We start from the raw sequence: 20,766 nt of genomic DNA, 5'->3' as shown, positions 1-20,766 counted from the left end.
AGTCTTCGCTGGCAAGAAGGAGTTATAAATCTTCCCCACTGGCAACTCCTCGTGCCTACCAGCCAAGGAACTCGGAGCATGCCACATTCTAAATCTGCACAATGGTGCCATTGTGGAGAGTCCTTGGGTTCCTGGAAAATGTACAGGTCTCTTAGGCAGCCCTTCAGGAGAAGGCTGGCTCCTAGCACACCGCACAGCTTCCTTGACAAACCCACAATAACGGTCCCAAGGAGACCAGAGCATGTGCCTTCCACAGATAAACTTCCCTGGCCAGCCTAGGAAGCTCTCTCGGGGACCTATGTATGCTGTGTTTACCATCCAAATATGCCAGTGTGTGCACAGAGATTAATCTGTGTACGGAGATAATAAGCAGCAGACCACTTGTGAAAAGAAACTTGCAAAGCAGCTGGCAGCAAAGGAGCACAGAAGCAGATAGTCAAAATGCTCTGTTTTGACGGGGGGGGCTAGATTTGAGGAGAGGCATGTCTATGGCTTGGCAGGGCTCTGTGCAGGTACCTGCATGAGGCCACCTCTAACTGCTGCCTTGGCTTGCTGCCAGTGCAGACGTGGTGCAACGCTGAATAGCCCAAGAAGATAGGGCTCTGTATGCCAGCAAGCCAGTTACCCAAGCAAGTTGCTTTTGGCAAAGGATCACAGGGCATTTGAAGGGCCCCAGACCTTGGTATGCCAGACAAAGAACAGAGGCGTGCGTATCAAGAGTTACCAAATTGGAACAATAACGGGAATCGGGAGCAGAGTTTGGTCTAACCCTGCCATTTGTAATTCCAGCAAGGGATCATGAGACAGCTGTGTTGTGCTTTATCCCTAGCATCTGATAATCAAAGATATACTGCCTCTGAACACAGATGCTCTGTTCAACTGCTGGAGCCAAGACAAGAGCCGTTTATCATTAGGCACAGCTTGTGACTTTCCAGAGGAATGTGGGCAGCTACTGCTGGAGACAGGAATCCACAAGTTTTGCCCACCCGTGGCAGTCAATGAAATGTTGTGCTCCTCTCCAAAGGGGCAGGGTCTCCGAAGGGGCAGGTGTAGGAATAAGCCCCCACTCTCTCTTTTTCCAGCTCCAAGCTGGAGAGGGTGATGGAGGCTTATCCCAGTTACAGGGAACTTACAAGAGGTGTTCTATACATGTCCATGGCCAAATATGATGAGCCCAGTCCTCTTGCCTAGTCAGAGCTGGGGCTGAGGGCTTGTCCCTGTTGTGCTCATCTTCAAAGGTCCTCTGAGCGCCTAAGAAGCCCACTCTCCATCCCAGCTAAAAGACTGGCGGGGGACTGGGAGCTTGTCTCTGTCACACTGAGCTTTATGATTGACAGAGGTGGGGGAAGGAGGAATACGCACCATGGGAACCATGACAAGAGAATTTGTGGAATTTGATGGGATTATACTGCTGGTGAAGATGGCTGTTTTTATAGTACACCCCTCTTGGACCTACATACATACAGGAGCCCCTGTTTCAGCAATTCTATATACTAAAACACCGTTAGAATTATGGATGTTAAGAACATAAAAAGAGGCCTGCTGGATCAGGCCAATGGCCCATCGAGTCCAGCATCCTGTTCATAGCTGTCAACGTTTCCTTTTTTTTAAAGGGAAATTCCCTTATTCCGAATAGGATTCCTCGCAAGAAAATGGAAAAGTTGACAGCTATGATCCTGTTCTCACAGTGGCCAACCAGATGCTTATGGGAAATCCACAAGTAAGAACTGAGCACAACCTCCTGCCCTGTGGTTTCCAGCAACTGGTAACTGATAACATTGCTGAAATCCACCCATCCTTGGCTCAAAATACAAACCCTGCAGACATACAATGCTTGCCTTAAATACAAAATGAGCATTACAGACTGGGCTCTTTTCATGTGAGCTAAAGCAGAACTCCTCCCTTGCTTGCTCCCATTCCCACTTTGCTGCTGCAGCTGCTCTGGTGACAGACAACAAGAAAGCATCTCAGGTGAAAGGGACTCTGGGAAATATAGTTGGTGCTGTTGGGAAAAGTACATTTCCTAGGATCCCCGGTGCTCAGGAAGCTGTAATAGTAATGTTCATTGTGTGGGAGCACCAGGTTGTGTGTGTGACTCACATGACACTGGCAAAGAAGCGGCAGATGTTCCACAAGAAAAGGAGGCCAAGTGGGGCAGCGGTTATGGGGCATTTGGAAACTGGGGCAGGGGGAAGACAATAGGTTTTTCTTCAAGTTCTACACTGCTCCTTGTTACTGCCACCCCCAATCTTGTCACAGCTTTTGTAGAGAACAAGAAACATCTATGAAAAGGAGGGCAGGGCCTCCTTCCCATGATACTTGTTTATGTCAGCACAGATGGAACATGCTGACTGTTTTTGCACAGAGAGCTTCTTTTGGAATTCCTTGCTCCTCTTTCATGGCAACTTAGGGCTTTGCAAAGCTTTGATCCAGAGTGCCCTGCTGCCTGTCTCCTTAACAGCTTCTGACTTACCATTAAGAGATTTCCAGGGGAAAGGAAGAGACAAAAATAAAGATTTGGGCAATGACGACAAAGCCCAAGAACCATCTGCTGGAGCGATTTGTGTTGTGCTGGGAAGGCAATGCCAGTGCTCTGAGACACAGAGACTGCATACCGTCAGCCATGTCTGGCAGCAGGAGGACCATTCCAAGAATGGGAAAGGGCATAGGAGAAGCGACAACTCTGTGCACCTATTGGAGACGTGGACAAATCTTTCAGCTTGCATTTGGTGAGATACTGTGAGTTTGCAATGGAACCAAATGCCTGACGTCACCCAAAGGATAAAATACTTACATGGCACAAGACGGCAGCCATGCAAGTTAAGAGGTATGGCTAAGGCCAATTATGAAGCCTCTACACTGGGGCTCTGAAAAGGTTGCATAAGTGTATCTGCATCTAACTTACATTTTCCCAGGTCCTCAGTCTATGTACAGACTGTGCATTCTGCATGACTTTCTTCAGTTAAAGAATATGGGGACCTGATGCAAGAAATAGTACCTTAATTCCGACAAGCACTCCTACTTTAGTGCTAAACTGAAGTTGTCACACCAATCATCCCTCAATTCCTCATTATCTTCCTTACTTCAAAGAAGCCTGATTTTTTGTTTTTTTAAGCAGGTTTGTTGCACAAGAGCGCCAAATGCACTTTAATTGTCTATGCCAAATCTGGAAGCACTGCCGGATTTATTCTTCCTGAGCCAAGTGCATACCACCCCTGCAGCTACCAAATTCGTAGCCTACCACCACTGTGATTTCCAGTTTCCCCATTTGGTGAAACTGTCCCTGCCACTAAAGGGTGTGCTTCTGTTTTAAATGTGAGCACCAAAAAAAGAATTGCATTCCTGGAATGGAAAATGTTAGCCTCTGCAATCCCAAATAAGAAGAGTAGGAAGATTCCTTTTTGCCTTCAGATTTCTTTTAAAAATATGGAAGAGAGGTCCTGTTTGCAAGTAGACTTATTGCACAGCTGCTAGGGGGCAGCCCCCAAGCAAGCCTCCTCCTCCCTCCCACCACCCACCTCCCTGGGTGAGCCAAGGACACGGTTTCCAAAGCTAAACTCTGATTTATTCAGATTTGGCAGAGCCATGCTGGGGCCCACAATGTGATTGGAGCAGCATGTGGGTGGTTTCAATATGCAAGAGTTACAAACCAATTTGGAGCTTTCACTAAGCCAACCCCACCCTTCCAGACATGGGAGGGATGGACTCTGCCAGAAGAATCTGCCCTTGCAGGCTGGACACTTTTCCACATGAAAAACAACACAAACTCCCCAAAAATGAAAGGAGAATCATGTTGAAGTGATGATAAATCAGGCCAATGCTGGAATGTATCATATAAATGATGTTGAGGGCAGGTTTTCAATACAGCAATTCTTTTGTTTGCTTCTGGAGCTCTGATGCACACATTGTTAGCTGGTGCCCTGGGGAATCTGAGACTTGGGGCTTTTACACCATGCCCTGGGTCTTTTTACCCTTTCCCTTGTGGTCTGTTTAACAAACAAACAAAATGCTTACAGGGTAACTGGATGCACTGCTGAGTTCAGTTTTGATGAGACCCTCAACACCAGCAATCTTTATTTGCTCAGATGCATCTATATCAAGTAGCATGTGCAAATTAGTGTGCCATGGGCCTGTGCCTTGAGTCCTATCCATACCCAATAATGTCTCTCTGCATGGTTTATTCCCATGACATGGCAATGGACCATTAAGGAGGAATGCTGCCAGGCTGCTCCACTGTTTCAAGAGGCAGCAAAATATTTCTATAGGTGGGGTGGGAACCACCTGGTCAGTGGTATTAAGCCACCTCCTGAAAAGCATTAGAATTCAGCAAGACCACCCCTCTGAAAGACACCAACAAGCTATTTATGTGGGGACAAATGGTCCTATCAAAGTGTATGTGTGTATGGGTGCAGAGCTGAGCATTTGGTACAGTCTACCATGTGGGTGGTGCTGTGGTCTAAACCTAGGGCTTGCCAATCAGAAGGTCAGTGGTTTGAATCCCCACGACGGGGTGAGCTCCCGTTGCTCGGTCCCTGCTCCTGCCAACCTAGCAGTTCGAAAGCACATCAAAATGCAAGTAGATAAATAGGTACCGCTCCGATGGGAAGGTAAACGGTGTTTCCATGCGCTGCTCTGGTTCACCAGAAGTGGCTTAGTTGTGCTGACCACATGACCCGGAAGCTGTACGCCGGCTCCCTCGGCCAGTAAAGTGAGATGAGCGCCGCAACCCCAGAGTCGGCCACGACTGGACCTAATGGTCAGGGGTCCCTTTACCTTTACCTTACCACTATGTTGCCTATCCAAGAAGTTAATAGTGAAAGCTTGCAATTCTGAAATGTAGGGAGACCTGTGATAGGGCCTTCTCAGTAGTGATACCACTATTTGGGATGCCTTTCCTAGAGATGATCACCTGACCCTGACCCCGATGTCTTTTTATCACCCATTGAAGACGTTTTATCACCCATTTCAGATTTTCTGTTTTAGATTTATGTTTTAACCTGAACAACAAGCAACCGTTTTGGATGTAACTATCTCGCCTTCCTATACCATGAGTCAGGAAAAAGATTAGGGCCCACACACTCCCCCGTTCACCTTTCTCCCCTTTAACACACTGGCTTTGGCACTGCAATCCTGGCCAGCTTAAACCACTATTCCCAATCATGTACAAAACAGGGAACTTTGGCTTAACATCAGTTTACTAACCAGAATTGTAAACCACGGCTTGATCCTGATTTAAGTTCCTGGTGGTTAGTAAACCAACATTAAATGGCAGTTCCCCATTTTGGTTCCATCAGGGTGTTCCCTTTTAAACAGAGCAGGACTGAAGTGCAGAATCTAGTGCACTAAGACAGGAGTGGAGAGAGGGGAGCACATGCTGCTCTAAGCCTCCTTCTGGGCATCCTTAACCATTGTTTAGAAATCTGAGAACACCCACTATCTCTGTTTTAAATTTTGAGGGGTTTTTTCTTTTTTGTCCCTCTTCTGTTTTATGTTTTACTGCAGTTTTTTTATTGTACTTTAAAATTTTTGTTAGCTGCTCTGAGAGTCCCTGGAGAGTGAGATACATATGCTGAGTACACACCCCCCGGACACCCCCCTGCAAAATCCCATTTACAAATAAAGGCTTTCATAGTGTACAGAAATGGATCAAAAGATTTTCTTGTTAGCCTATCTAAAAGAGATTCTGCATTTGGGTGTTTAAAGGATAAGGAGACAGTATTTACCCTGATGGTCGCAACAAAGAATGTACAGTAAACAGAGACTAGAGGATGTTTCATGATTACAAGGATGATTTGACAGTCTTTATGGCTCTAATATGGGAACAATGCAATATGCTTGCTTCCGCTGTCTATTCCCACCCCTTTATCTGTTTGTCATACATTTTTAAAACATCCAGAAAATCAATTTAAAACAAATAACATAAAATACATTAACCATGTGCATGTGTGACAGAGGGGGAGTGGTAGAGCTGTCCCTCTTATGTATTTTGAACTTCACCTCACTTCACCTTACTTGGGGCACATTTTACAGAGCTGAAGCACATCACCTCATTGTAAATTTGCAGACCCTCCAATTGCCCATCCTTCTGCAGTCCATGTGCAAATAAATGCCTTTGGTGCCTGAGGCAGCAGCAGAGAGGGCAGAAAGCAACAGCCAAAGGAGGAGGAGAAACAGGTCACTTACCAGCTCATGATTGCCAGCAGGCATGCAAGGCGTGGCAGCCTAAAGGGCAGAACACAAAAGAGAGCACTGTTAGAATCCTTGCACTTGCAATGTAAAGAGAAAAGAGAAGAGAAAGGAAAAGACAGCATTATGAGCATTATCTGTACAATGTAACCACCTCTGTCCCACCATCAAAGAGTAGTCCCACCAATACTGAGCGGCTCCACCTGCGCTGGGAAACTGCTCCCTTCCTACTAACTAACCAAGGATTTAGCCAGATCTCTGAGTAGTTGCTTGGGACAAGGTCCAAAATATACAGAAACTTCAAGACCCTACCATAAGAACCCATATAAATCTGCATCCAGGACAACTGCCCAGGAGTGAAAATTCTTACTGAAGATGCAGCCTAGGAAGGATGCACATGCTCAGGACTATTCCAAGCTGTCACTGAGAGAAGATGAGGAGGACGACCAAGACCTGCAAGGTGGATGGTTTTTGCATTATGAAGCAAAATGTGACTGGCAGGGCACAGGATTACATGAAGGAGGGGTACTGTACTTCTGAATCTCCTTTTAAACTTGCTTTTGGTTTGCTTTGGGGGTGGGAGATGCTTGCCAAAGGATGAACCAATTGCAGCTGAAGAATGAATGTACTCCTGCACAAGTCAACAAAGAAACCCTGGTTAAAAAGGGTCCAGAATCAGAGAGACAGGGACAAATGTCATCTGAAGATAATTTCCCTCAAGTTTGCTAAGACCTGCACAGTCAGTGTCTCTGAACAGCAGAATGCTCTCTTTCTTGAGTTCTTCCCCCTAGCTAAGTGCCAACTCTTTTTCTAACCCCCCTCCAAAAAAAAAAGCCCCTGTGAGAACAAGTAAACTTTAGGCACCAGGTGAAATATTTAATACTTTTTGGTGCTGGCTCCACCATATCTGTAATTCCATCCCCTGGGATCAGGCTGCCACTCCTCCATCAAGCCTCCTCTTGGGTTGCTTTTTAAATGGACCACAGAGAATCATTTGTTCTCTCTAGACATTTCTTGAATGATTTTATGCTGTCCAAAGCTAAATTTCACAGTATATTGCTATGCATTTTGTAGTGCTGCTTTTTTAATTACTGTTCTGTCAGTTTATGAAGACTTGGAGCTGAAAAGAAGGGTGTGTGTCTAAAATGAATTAATTAAATAATATTTAGCCTGCCTATTTTCCACATTTGCACATTGCTGCCACCTACAAATGACCACATCTTATGTCAGCATTGAGATTGCAGCTGCACAAGTTCACAACTGAAGTGTTTTATGGCAAGGATGGGGGGGGGCAAAATCTGTGGACCTTCAGATGCTGCTGGACTCCCAGCTCCCATCAGCCCTATCCAGCATGGTCAATAGCCAGGGACCATGGCAGCAGCTGTAGTCTAGTAACATTTGGAGGGCCACAGATTCCTGATCTCTGCTTTATAGGATCGATTCAGCCTGCTTCTGCAAAAGGCAACTTCAATGGAGAGAAATCCAGGTTGAAATCCCAAATTTGGAATTAAAATACAAAACTGATTTCCTCACTAGGTTTCTGTACATATACACTGTGGGGCATAAGTTAAGAACTGTTTTACATCATGGATCAATGTAGTAATACAAATGTTGCCGAATGAACATTTAAGAAGAGGCTACTGCAGACGTGCCATCTCTCTTCCATGTGGAGTTCAGTCCACAGAACTGTTCTGGAAAAAAGGGAGGAGGAACCAAGCACACCCTTCGTTCTGAAGAGGCAGTCTCTCTTACAACCATGGGCAAGCATTAAAATAACAGAGAACAGGAAATCAAGAATGGGTAGATAATGGAACAGTCACACTGGATCCCACCAGTCCTGCAAATGTGGGTAGCAGCTTTTCCTACTGACCACAGACACCAAGTAGCCTAAATTGTGGAGCATAAAGGTGGTCTGCTTTTAAATAAAATGTATTATTTGTTATCCAGATGTTCCATGTAACACCTCAAAGCTAGTGAATGAGCCTGACATGAGCCATATCATCTTTCAGGTTACTTCGGGAATAATGAGATTTAAAATACTTTACTTTTAAATGGGGGTTTCTTTATTTGCCTTCTCAGTTTTGAAGCAATTGATCATGCCCCTACCCTATTCCTGGATAACCATTAACTTTGAGTTTGATGTGGGGGGGGGACCAACATGGGACTCCAGAATCTTCATTATTATCATAATTACCATTAAAATTACCATTATCATAGCCTCATTATTGTTCTTAATCTCATTAGCAGTGTTTTAGTGTACAAAATAGGCAAGGGTGCGGGTGGCGCTGTGGGTTAAACCACAGAGCCTAGGGCTTGCCGATCATAGGCTGGCGGTTCGAATCCCCGCTATGGGGTGAACTCCCGTTGCTCGGTCCCTGCTCCTGCCAACCTAGCAGTTCGAAAGCATGTCAAAGTGCAAGTAGATAAATAGGCACCGCTCCGGCGGGAAGGTAAAAGGCGTTTCCGTGCGCTGCACTGGTTCGCCAGAAGCGGCTTAGTCATGCTGGCCACATGACCCGGAAGCTGTACGCCGGCTCCCTCGGCCAGTAAAGCGAGATGAGCGCCGCAACCCCAGAGTCGGCCACGACTGGACCTAATGGTCAGGGGTCCCGTTACCGTTTAGTGTACAAAATGCTTCACACTTCTTACCACATTTCTCTCTCACAACAATCCTGCACTGTGGACTAATAACAGTGACTTTCCCATGGCCATAAACTACGTGAGCAGAAGATTCACATTCTAACCAGACCCTTTGATTCACTGTGCCATGCAGGGCCTCTTTTTTCTGAGGGGGAGGGAGAAACAACTGCTTGTAAAAGCCATCATAAAAATCAAGAAAGTTGGCCACAGCCAGAAGAACTTCATATCCACTTAATTAAACCCCCATGTTACGGAATATTTGTAGAAGAACAAAAGGGGATGGGGGAAGAGTTTTTCCACAGATGCCAAGTAAACACCCAGTCCAGCCAAGCTACAGTTCCAATCATTTCCAGAGGCGATTGCATTTGGCCTTTCGGCCTTTGTGAGCTGTTCTTTGTGCCAACTCTTTCTTGTATTCTTTTCTTGTAGGGTAGAGAGGAATAGCTCAGTCAGTAAGCCAGGTTCATGGGTTCAAGCTGCATGTTGGGCAAAAGATTCCTACATTGCAGAGGCCTGGGCTAGATGGCCTTCGTGGTGCCTTCCAACTCCACAATTTTATGATTCTATGAACCCTTGCAAACAGAGGGGACTAGTGACAATATTGACTTCCAAACAGCAGAGGGCATCAACAGATTGGAACTGCGAGAGCCCACAGGAGCCTGTCACATTCGTCAATATTTTCCAGGCTGTGCCCTCCATCCTCACAGAAACAAGCAGGTTCATTTTCTGGATAAGAGGCAATTAGAATCAAACACTCTTGACATACACAGTACAGTCCGGCAAGCAAATATTCTTTGAACATTTCAGCAGGCAGCACACTAACTTGGCTGATTTGGCAGTAAGCTGCTAGACTGGATTTGAGTTGGATCCAGTCTGTTTCTGAGTATTAAAATTATTCTCCCCACATTGCCCCCACTATACATGGTTGTTCTCTCTGCCAGAGTAACTGTCCCATGTCCTAAGCTTTCCAAGACACATTGTAAGGTCTTCTCAGCAGAAAGTCTCTTCCAGAATTTCCAGCGAATTGCACTGTTGACCCAACCTATAATTTGCAGGAAAAAACTAGTGGCTAAGAACTATTTTTGGCTGAGCAATGTGAGTCCCTGGCAACCAATGTGATGATGTTCCACTCTTTGTCCTGTAATGCAATCACTTTTTAAAGTAACCAACAAAAGGATTCCTAAATGGTGGGGGGTGCTCTCTAGGACCTTCCTGAGCAGAATCATCGGTGCAATTTTCTTGAAAGCAGAGCAAAGCTGGAAAATCAAAGCTGTGTTTCTTGAAATTGGGTCAATAGGAATGCAGTAGCCAGGAAGGATGCCAAGGAACACAAGCAGTTAACCATTTCAGCTGCACCTTGTTATCTACTGCTTGGCTGCATTGAAAGCACAACCCAGAGCAGAGAGGTTACTGTCACAGAAAACGAAGTCTGCATGATCGCCCTGTTATAGACAGGGAAGATGCATGCAAGACGGCAGATGCAGAAGTGTAAATATCTGATTAGGTAATAAGAAATAAGTGACTTTACTTAAATCTCTGCCTTCAGTTCATAGCCATCTCTCCATTGACAGCACAACTTTACACCAACCATACTTGGCACAAAGAGTTTCTCTCCTATCGATTTCAATTGCTGGGGGGGTATCCTGAAAAAATAGCTATTTCCAAGTCAATGACTGCTGTGCACACATTCCCATGACAGACCACAGGATATGTTGTGATTCAGGGGTCACCCACATGGCACTCATAGATGCACATGTACTTGAAGATGCTTTCCTTGGTGCCTGTAGGGTCCCCTCTCTGAAATTCAGCTTGAAAGAAGCATTCTGCGGTAGCCAATGGTTGTGGATCTGTGCTTGGTTGTGGGGGATGTGGTGCCCACTACAGTTTTTGCAGTTTGCAAGTGTGCCCAGGGGCCCAAACTCAGGTCAATCCACAACTACAGCACACCACCACTAGGATATAAGCCACACCCAGGGAGACCATTGCAGAGTCCTATTGTGCATCCTGCTTCATGGATATTGTTGTCCACCTGTTCATTACTTTCCCTGTTCATCTCTCTTTGCTCTCAAGCAGGCACAAGATCAATCCTACATCCTGTCCTGTGCTAACCAAGAGAGATGACCACCCCATGACCAGAAGCAGCAATCAAGATGCTACTGCCTGGTTCCTTCATTACTTGTTCAAGGCAGGCGCTTGTATGTCTCTCCATTCATGGAGAAACGTCCCGAACCAGCAATCTGCACTGAGGGATCACAAAAGCTGCCCAGTGTATTCTGCACAACTATGCAAGGGACCATTTGTGGGTGGATCATGTCCTCAGTGGTGAACCACCACTGCATTATCAACACAGCAAAAGCATGTCTGGGCAGCTAACGTGAATAAGTGGATGATGCCTCTGGAATACCACACGGTTCCCTTTGGCCACAAGAGAAATCTGAGGTCTGGAAGCAGCCGGTGAAACAAAGCACGAAGCAGAACAGCAAAACTATAATAGAGGTTTCCTACTTCGCTGGATAAGCAGAGCTTCCTGGCCTCAGTGCAGCAACGTTAGAGATGCTGTTCGTAGCCAGTTAGACAATAATTAGCCAACAGCACTGAAAACACATTACAAAGAATGTTCCCCTCTCGTTCTGATGCTTCAAAACTATTTGCTGCAGCCCACCCCACCCGCAAAAAAATGCCTCAGTCAATTCACCAAGTGACCAAACAAAGCTCATAAGAAAATGTTTGCTCTCTCCTTTTGCATGTCGCGCCCTGCCCGTCAGACGCACATTCCTGCATTATCATCCTACCAACAGCGGAGAAGAGGTTTTTTTGCACTCCTAATTATTTGATCTGTCTTCCCACCCAAGGGCTCCCTTCAGCATTACTGTTCCCCAGCCAGCACTGAACACATTCCAGGGACTGTGTTTGTGTTCTCTCCTCTGTTTTGTTATGGGCTGAGTGGTTGTGGCTTTATATATATATATTCTAATGGAGAAATGCTACCATAAAAGGACCTTCTCCTAGCCTTCAGGGCTGGCCCTGATCCACAAAGCGCAAGGAATGTTCTGCTTCGGCCCACTTGTGAGTTACAAGCAGGGAGAGATTTTGGCTCAAGGAAGATATTATGTTTACACAGCATCTCCAGGCAATTGCACAGAGAGGGCCAATATTTCAGAAGCACCCTCTTGAGCTCCTGTAGCACACCTGCAGCAACCTCATTCATCAGTTCAAAGGGTTGCCTTCTTCAACCACACAATGATTTGTTCCATCAAACTGTGGTCTAGCCATGCAGGGGTGCAAGTCTGATCAGCAACAGGTTCAGGACAGACAAAACAAAATACTTCTTCACACGATGCATAATTAATGTTTGGAATTCAGTAGCTCAAGATGTGCCTTAAATGGCTTTTTTTTAAAAAAAAGATTTAATGAATTCATGGAAGATAAATCTATGAACTGTGTTTAGCCATGAAAGCAAAATAGAATCTTCATGTTCAGAGTCAGTGTATTGCTGAGCCAGACTGGTCCTATCATTAGGCAAAGTGAGACAGCCTCCTCATGCTGCAGGTGCTGGGTAGTGGTGGTAAGGTGTTGGAGGATTGGGGCAGTGCCATATAGCCAGCCCTGCACCCCTATCATCAGTGTTCAAGATTCAAATGACAGCCTGCTAGTCTTCTGAAGAGGGAAATTGAAGGTGCAGGTGGAGCTACACCTCCGTTGCCCCAGACAGCAAAATGTATTGCATAGGCTTGGAATGAATACAAACAACAGTCCATGGCTGTCATCATCATACCCTGCTTGTGATTTTCCAGGGGCTTCTGGAATGGTTAGATGGACCTTGGCCTGTTCAAGATTCATGTGTTCTTACAAGAAGGGCTCAAATCTGATCAGTTTAGAGCAGGGGTAGACAACCTAAGGCCCGGGGGCCAGATACAGCCCAACCGCCTTCTCAATCCGGCCCATGGATGGTCCGGGAATCAGCGTGTTTTTACATGAGCAGAATGTGTCCTTTTGTTTAAAATGCATCTGTGGGTTATTTGTGGGGCCTGCCTGGTGTTTTTACATGAGTAGAATGTGTCCTTTTATTTAAAATGTATCTCTGGGTTATTTGTGGGGCATAGGAATTCGTTCATTTATTTATTTTTTCAAAATATAGTCCGGCCCACCACATGGACTGAGGGACGGTGGACCGGCCCACGGCTGAAAAAGGTTGCTAATCCCTGGTTTAGGCAAATAAAATACAGTGCACAGTGAGACAATCTCTTTTGTTGTGCACCATGGAGAACTTACTAAGTTCTGCATTGTTACTAAGTTCTGCTCTATAGAACCCTATATAAGGGATAATGCTACTTTTAAATAAGGAGCATCCCTTTTTATATGCAAAGGATATCTGTTAACCATACCACCAAATCAATCCTAGAGGTAAATTCCATTGAAATATAAATTGAGACTTGGGCCTGAAAGGGAGAGGGGGTGAGTAGGAACCCAATTCATCCGGACAGTTTTTTGTAATATAATTTTTTAAACATACACACACATACACACAATAGCAGCTCATGTGCAAACCACGTGCACAGACACAAGGAAAGCTTGTCATTTGTCCACAGGGAATGTGGTATATGCATGCAATAAGTGCCATTTAAGGGCTTTGCTTCCCCAGCCTTAGATTGAAATCTCCTATTAACAAGGAACTTCAGCCCTGAAGATTCCACAAGGAATAATTAGAATTAAAAGGATTTGATTGTTGTTGTTTTTTAAAGCACTCATTGTACCTTTGCCTGTTTGTTTGCCACTTCTATGTTTTCTGCTTCACTGACTGTAGATTAAGAACACATTTGTTTTGTGTTTTTGCGCATTTAGGATTCAGCAAGCTCTTGATGGCACTTGCGGTTGGCACAGAAATGTCACGTATGCCATGGAAGTGGAAAATAAAACTCTGCTCAGATGTTCATCAAGGGTGGAAAGTCAACACTGTCGAAATGAATTGATGAGATGTGAACAGAGGATGGTGCTAGACAAGAATCCAAAAGCACAAGAATAAATCCCAAATACCTATCTATCTGCTCACTCCATGGCAAGAAAATAAACTAAAATATTACAGTGAAGCTCCCCAAAGGGATTCTTCCTCCATAGAATGCCTACTATTACACTACAAAACAGAGAACAGTCATAGTTCAATAGCACAGGTCCATCACTGTATGGCTTCCCCCAATGATATTCCCTCTCATTCAGAAGGTAATTTTAACACTCCGCAACAAAGAACAAGGGGCAACAATGGAGACTCACTGAAAATGCACAGATGACATACCAGTCAGCGTAACTGTAGTCAAAAGTGCATGCAAAACAAACATGTGTTCATTGGTTTGTGATTATTTTTTTTGCCTAACATCTAACAAGTGACATCTACATACACTCCCCACCTCCAATACCATATTGTCCCTAACTGGATACCAATTATTCAGCATCTCTAGTTTACAGAAGTCAGTCCAGCAGTAATGGACTTTATTATTTATGACTTTGGTAATTACTATTTAAGACCTATGAATCCCAAATGAAGGCAGGAGAAGAGAGACCAAGACCAGGGAGCTTTTAAAGAGACCATCAATGGACCCAAGAGAACTATTGAGGCTGTTTAAGAACTATGAGTAGTAATCAACTAAATTTTAATCAAAGTAGACCCAGTAGAAGTAATGAGCATAGCTTTGTTAGCCCCCCAATTACTTTCAATGGGTCTACTCTGAGTAAAATTTTTGTAGAATACAACCCTGTGTGTCTTGAGGGAAGGCAGAAGTGCAGAAGCAGCTTGTGCTAATGGCTCCCTGCGGGACATCAGTTTGTCTGAAAGAACTCAGTTGTTTTAGATTTTGCACTATTTGTTTGCAGTATTTTACACCTGCTTTGGGTGCCTTGACAGCAATGTATTATATAAATACAATGGTACCTCGGGTTAAGAACTGAATTCGTTCCAGAGGTCCGTTCTTAACCTGAAACTGTTCTTAACCTGAAGCACCACTTTAGCTAATGGGGCCTCCCACTGCCGCCGCACTGCCGCTACAAGATTTCTGTTCTCATCCTGAAGCAAAGTTCTTAACCCGAGGTAATATTTCTGGGTTAGCGGAGTCTGTGACCTGAAGCATCTGTAACCTGAAGCATCTGTAACTCGAGGTACACTGTATAATAAATAGATTACTCCATGTTATTACTCTGTACCCTATTGCTATTTCCTTCTGCAGATATTACTGGTAGCGCACTGAAGATAACTTCATTAGAAAAACTGAATATTTAGCATTCTTACAATAATGGGTCCAGCCTATGGGATAAGTACCATTCCCTGCTTGTGATTCCACAATAAATAATACAAGGTAAAATCACTACTGGAATTATGCCTTCAAGATCTTTGGAAGCTAAATTCGCAAAAAGGTTGTCTAAATCTAATGTTTGTTAATGTCATGCACGCTCACCTAAGTACTATGACTCCTGGCACCACACAGCAAGCAAGCTCCCCTGAGGCCTCTACCAGTCTGTCTCCATCCAATAAGGATCATGGAGCCTCTTTTTGTGCTTAAGGAGGAGACCACAGGTTGCTAACATGGACATCTCTGTTCTGACCACTTCACTGAAGGAACTGACTGCTGGCCACTGAGGAGAAGGGCACTCACTTTGATCATGACTGCCCCTTAGCCATCTGCTGTGTTTTTCTGTGTTTCCCTATCTTAGTAATGGCCCCAGAAATCTTCAAATAAAAGCTCCCCGTAATCTGCACTTCACCAAAGCTCTCCGGTGTCTGCGGCACTTCTGATTGTTGGCCCAGCATGAAAGCCACTGCGCACATGGAATCCATCAGCCTGCAAGCCAGACACAGAGCAGTGTTGATAGCACACCAGGCTCATGTTCCAGGACTGAATTTATGCAGCAGGAGAAGCGATGGAAAGATTGGCACATGCAATCCGAGCTCAAATAATGAAGTAGGTACATTGAGTGGCACCAGATATTTGGGCCAAAACAAACAAACAAACAAATTTCTTTCCAGTAGCACCTTAAAGACCAACTAAGTTAGTTCTTGGTATGAGCTTTCGTGTGCATGCACACTTCTTCAGATACACTTGAAACAGAAGTTGCCAGATCCCTCTATATAGTGAGAGGGTGGGGAGGGGTATTACTCAGAAGGGTGGTGGGAATGGGTGATAGGCAGATAGCTGTGATGAGCCTGTTGACGACTCTTAACGACTGCAATAGGTCTTACAGGAAAAAGCAAGGGGTGAGGTGAGAAGGTGAAAAATAGCTTTGTCATTTATAATGAGATAAGAATCCAATGTCTTTGTTCAGACCAGGTCTCTCCATGGTTTTAAGTTTGGTAATGAGTTGCAATTCAGCAGCTTCTCTTTCCAGTCTATTTCTGAAATTCCTTTGTAGTAAAACAGCTACTTTGAGATCTTGTATAGAATGTCCTGGGAGATTGAAGTGTTCTCCTACTGGTTTCTCTGTCTTGTGATTCTTGATGTCCGATTTATGTCCGTTTATTCTTTGGCGTAAGGTTTGGCCTGTTTGTCCAATATAGAGAGCTGAAGGACACTGTTGGCATTTGATGGCATATACAATGTTAGACGATGAGCAATTAAATAGTCCCGAGATGGTATGTGTGATGTTGTTGGGGCCAGTAATGGTGTTGTCCGGGTGTATGTGGCAGCAAAGTTGGCATCTGGGTTTATTGCAGGCTCTGGTGCCAGTGTCCGTGTTACGTCTGGTTGTAGTATTATTGTGGGTTAGGAGTTGTTTAAGATTGGGTGGCTGTCTGTAGGCAATGAAAGGTCTTCCTCCCAGAGCTTGAGAAAGAGAACTATCATTGTCCAGGAGAGGTTGTAGATCTCTGATGATGCGTTGTACTGTTTTAACTTGGGAGCTGTATGTGATGACTAGAGGTGTTCTGTTATTTTCTTTTTTGGGTCTGTCTTGCAGCAAGTTCTCTCTGGGTATCTGTCTGGCTCTGTTGATCTGTTGTCTAACTTCATCTGCTGGGTATTTTAGTTCTAAAAAGGTTTGCTGTAGATCTCTTAGGTGAGAGTCTCTGTCTGTAGAATTGGAACAGATACGGCTGTAACGTAGTGCCTGGCTATATACAATGGACTGTTTGGTATGTTTGGGATGGTAGCTAGAGGCATGTAGATATGTTTGTCGGTCAGTTGGTTTACGGTATAAGGTGGTGTCTATGCGTCCATCCTGTATTTTTATAGTAGTGTCCAAAAAATGTATTTCTTGCATAGATTGATTCATTGTTAGGTTGATTGTGGGGTGAAAATCAGATATTTGGGGGAAGGGATTGTGTAGCACAACACAAATATTCTGCCCTGGACAGGAGCGCTTGTTCCACAGCAGAGGTATGTTGTGAATTTCAGATATTTTAAAGTCAGAATGCTCACAAAGATCATCTGGACTAATGTCTCATCTAGCATGATCCAGTATTTCTTGCTGCTGTAGGCAAAACAGCAGTTCTTTTCCAATTATATGCACAACATTTCTGTCCTGCTTTATTTAGTGGATACATTTATGCCAGATTATCTTCTGCCTTTGAGAGCGGGGGAGAGTTTGGATGCTCCCAGATGGAGATGTACTGTGGAATTTTTTCACACCATTTGCATGATGTCATCCTCATCAAAATGAATATATAAGAGCATCCACACCCACCACTGATGTGGATGCTTGTTACTGCATTTTTAATTTTTTGGTGGGTAGCTATGTAGTGATGCTTTGGTGGGTGGTTCCTACTGCCACAACTCTTATGAGTGCTTGCTCCTCCCATATGCACACCCTAGCCATTTTGTTCTAGCAGCCCAAATGATAAGAGCATGCCTGCTTCCATATGCCGGTTACCGTATGCTGAAACACCTCTGAATTTCAACAACTCTGGAGGAACTGTTCCCTCAAGATCTCAACACATGTGGGGAAATACTTTGGAGAGTGCAGTTGCAGTATGTGCACTGGGATTTTTAAAATAAAATAAAAAATACAGAGGACTTGCGCAAGACCTGTTTATTTGAATTTTGGTGTCATTAAGTATCCAGTCACTTTCATGTCTGGAATGTAGAAATTGAGCAGTACAACCTGCCCAAAAGGAATATAACAAACAGGAAGGGAGGAGAAGTCACATTATATGTAAAGAATATGTACACTTGTGAAAAGATCAGTGACCTGGAGCGTGGAAGCCAGATTGAGAACAAATGAGTAAAAATTGTAGGGGAGAGAAACAACAGTGACCTGTTTGCTCTCAGAGTCGTTCATGCTTCCTATGGGGGTTTTATCTATATGGCACTGATCTGGTGGAACGCTCTGCCACAAGAGACTAGGGCCCTGCGGGACTTGACATCTTTCCGCAGGGCCTGCAAGACAAAGCTGTTCCACCAGGCCTTTGGCCAAGGCACAGTCTGCCCCCCCCCCCACTTCTGTAATCCTCATAGAACTCTAGCCCAATGGTTGCCATTAATTTGACTCTGAATTGATTTTAGAATGAATTGACTTTAGAATGTATTTCAATTAATTGATTGTGATTTTATGTAAACTGTGTTATTTTTAGTGTTGTTAGCTGCTCTGAGCCCGGCTTCAGCTGGGGAGGGCAGGATATAAATAAAAAATTATTATTATTATTATTATTATTATTATTATTATTATTATTATTATTACCATCATCATCTATCTATATCTATATGCCCAGAATGGGGAAAGGTAGCAGAGGTTGGGGGAGTAGTGACTGAGAGGAGGGGCCAAGAAACATAGCATGGAAGCTGAGTGTTCAGAAGCTACACACAATCAAACACTCTGACTCTAGGAGCACAGCACCACTACCTACCCCACACTCTCCTAGCACCTTATAAAGCCTTGAAGACGTGCTCTCTTGCAGTGGGGGGGGGTGCAGTGCTGATGGAAAGCAGGCTGCATGTGGCTCCAAGCACATCCCCTGCCAAAGTGCCGGGCAGAGGCAGAGCACCACGGTGCTGAGATATCGTGCTATAACTCATCTGGTTTGGAATCTCTGCCCATTCTCATCCATCAAGCTTCCCGTAACTCTTACCCTCCTTTGCTCCATGCCATTCCTGGAAAGCCAATCTCAGCTCTGCTCCATTTGTTCTTGACTGCTGATTCCTTCCCTTATATAGATTCTTTTTTTTTCCCCTTTAGTGCTGGGAGGGGAAGGAAAGAAATGCACGGGAAATAATGTTCCCGTGCGGAGGAGGTCACTGGATGATGCCATCACCTGACTATTTGAAGTTGTTCAGCTGGGAATGCTTTGGGAGTGAACACGCAGCTGGATGAGGGCATGGTAACTGCTGCTTGTTTGTTTGCTGAGAAGTGCTCCGTGTGGAGCCAACAGGCATGTGATTCCAAGCCCTGTGCGCAGCGTTAGTGAAATCTGGCATCCACGTTTTCCAACGGGTATTGGCAGCAGTGGAAAGGAAGGCTGCGAAAACAAGGTCCTGGAAAGCCTGCCTTTGAGTCCAGCATGTAAAAAGAACACACCCAAGTGAAAATTGCGAGCATTTGCTTTGGGGTGCCCAACTTCTGGTATGCATGAAGACAGACATGGGTCCCACTGAGATCTCTCTCTTTCCGTCTCATACATACACAAACATGCATGCCCCAAAGATCAAACCTAAGCCATGTTTAGCCCAATAGCTTTGTTTTCCACAGCGACTATCAAGATGGTTGAAATTGCTGTATGTTCCATATAACAACAAACTAGCTAGGTGGGCAAGTGACTGAGTTACAATGGCTTGTCGCGTATTCATCTTCCTTATAAACTACAATTTTATGCATTTTGGGGGTTTTGAGGGTGAATAAGGATTGCTAACGTATCACTGAATGCAATGGATATTACGTGTGCATATTAAGTCTTTTAATCGTATTTATTTCAATGAGACTTGGGAATGTGTTATCTAAATATTCGGTAGCTAAAGCTTGCCATTTCGGAGGAGACAAAAGTTTTCTCAGCAAGAAAGTGGGTGGATCAGGGGACGAACAAGAGAACATGTTCATGTAAATACAAAAAAAGGTGTTGCTGATTATTACTAGTGTTTCTAGAAATGTGCCTTTGCTTCTGCTTCAGTCAGAACTCAGCGAAAGAAGTAGAACAGCCTTGAGCAATGGCCAACTGAGTTATACAGGCAGATTCCTTCATGATGGATGAGGACTGGGAGTGTGGGCAGATGAGTGGGAGCTGTTTTATATGACCATTGCCCATAGTTCCCTCCTCTGCTTCAGGAAGCTCCTCTGGTTTGAACACTGCTGGCAGACATCCCAGCGCCTTCAAGTCACAGTGGATTGTCGGGTCTGTTTCTGACACAAATGCAACTCTTCCCTATGGGTTTTCCCCCTACCAAATGTTTTAAACGTACCTCCTGGAATGTCATGTGACCATAACAGACTAGAAACTTAGACCAATTGGGAGTAGAGTGGGATAAAGTTAGACCAATCGGGAGGGGAGTGGGATAGTGATATTCAGGGGAAATTCCTCTCTATAGGAAATGCTCCAAGTTATGAATGGCTCCTGGAGATAGTGGTATGTTCCCCACAGTCCTTTTGTTTAGACCAGGCTTCCTCGAACTCGGCCCTCCAAATGTTTTTGGCCTACAACTCCCATGATCTCTACTTAGCAGGACCAGTTGTCAGAGCTGATGGGAATTGTAGTCTCAAAACATCTGGAGGGCTGAGTTTGAGGAAGCCTGGTTTAGACCTCTCTGACAATTCTGCTGCAGCCAATCCATCTTTTTACTCACATCAAGCCTCTTTGGCCTTTTCCTGCTGCTTTCATGGCGCCTCTTCAACATGCTTCTCTTGTCTCTGCCCCTCTCAGCCACTTTTTCACTTAGCTTTAATCAAAGCTTTATTACATTTTTTAACAGTGTGGATCAGGGATATGGAAAGAAAATGACGGATGGGCCTAACTAGACAAAAAGTGAAACACGTGGC

The 20,766-nt window shown here is 44.6% G+C and overlaps 1 protein-coding gene across 13 annotated transcripts in view; it reads right to left on the bottom strand.

The window, feature by feature from the left end:
- The window catches only part of TNS1 (tensin 1), a 315,520-nt gene that overhangs the window by 117,233 nt on the left and 177,521 nt on the right, over positions 1-20,766 (bottom strand). For all 13 annotated transcript variants that reach the window (XM_053402387.1, XM_053402396.1, XM_053402412.1 and 10 more), the window contains one exon: positions 6,184-6,222. In XM_053402387.1, coding sequence (XP_053258362.1) covers positions 6,184-6,222 — 39 coding nt within the window. The remainder of the gene's footprint in view (positions 1-6,183; positions 6,223-20,766) is intronic.

Source organism: Podarcis raffonei, chromosome 1 (assembly GCF_027172205.1).
Source record: "Podarcis raffonei isolate rPodRaf1 chromosome 1, rPodRaf1.pri, whole genome shotgun sequence".
Taxonomy (NCBI): domain Eukaryota; kingdom Metazoa; phylum Chordata; class Lepidosauria; order Squamata; family Lacertidae; genus Podarcis; species Podarcis raffonei.
Note: the sequence above shows the minus strand (reverse complement) of the source record. Positions and strands in the feature narration are given on the sequence as shown.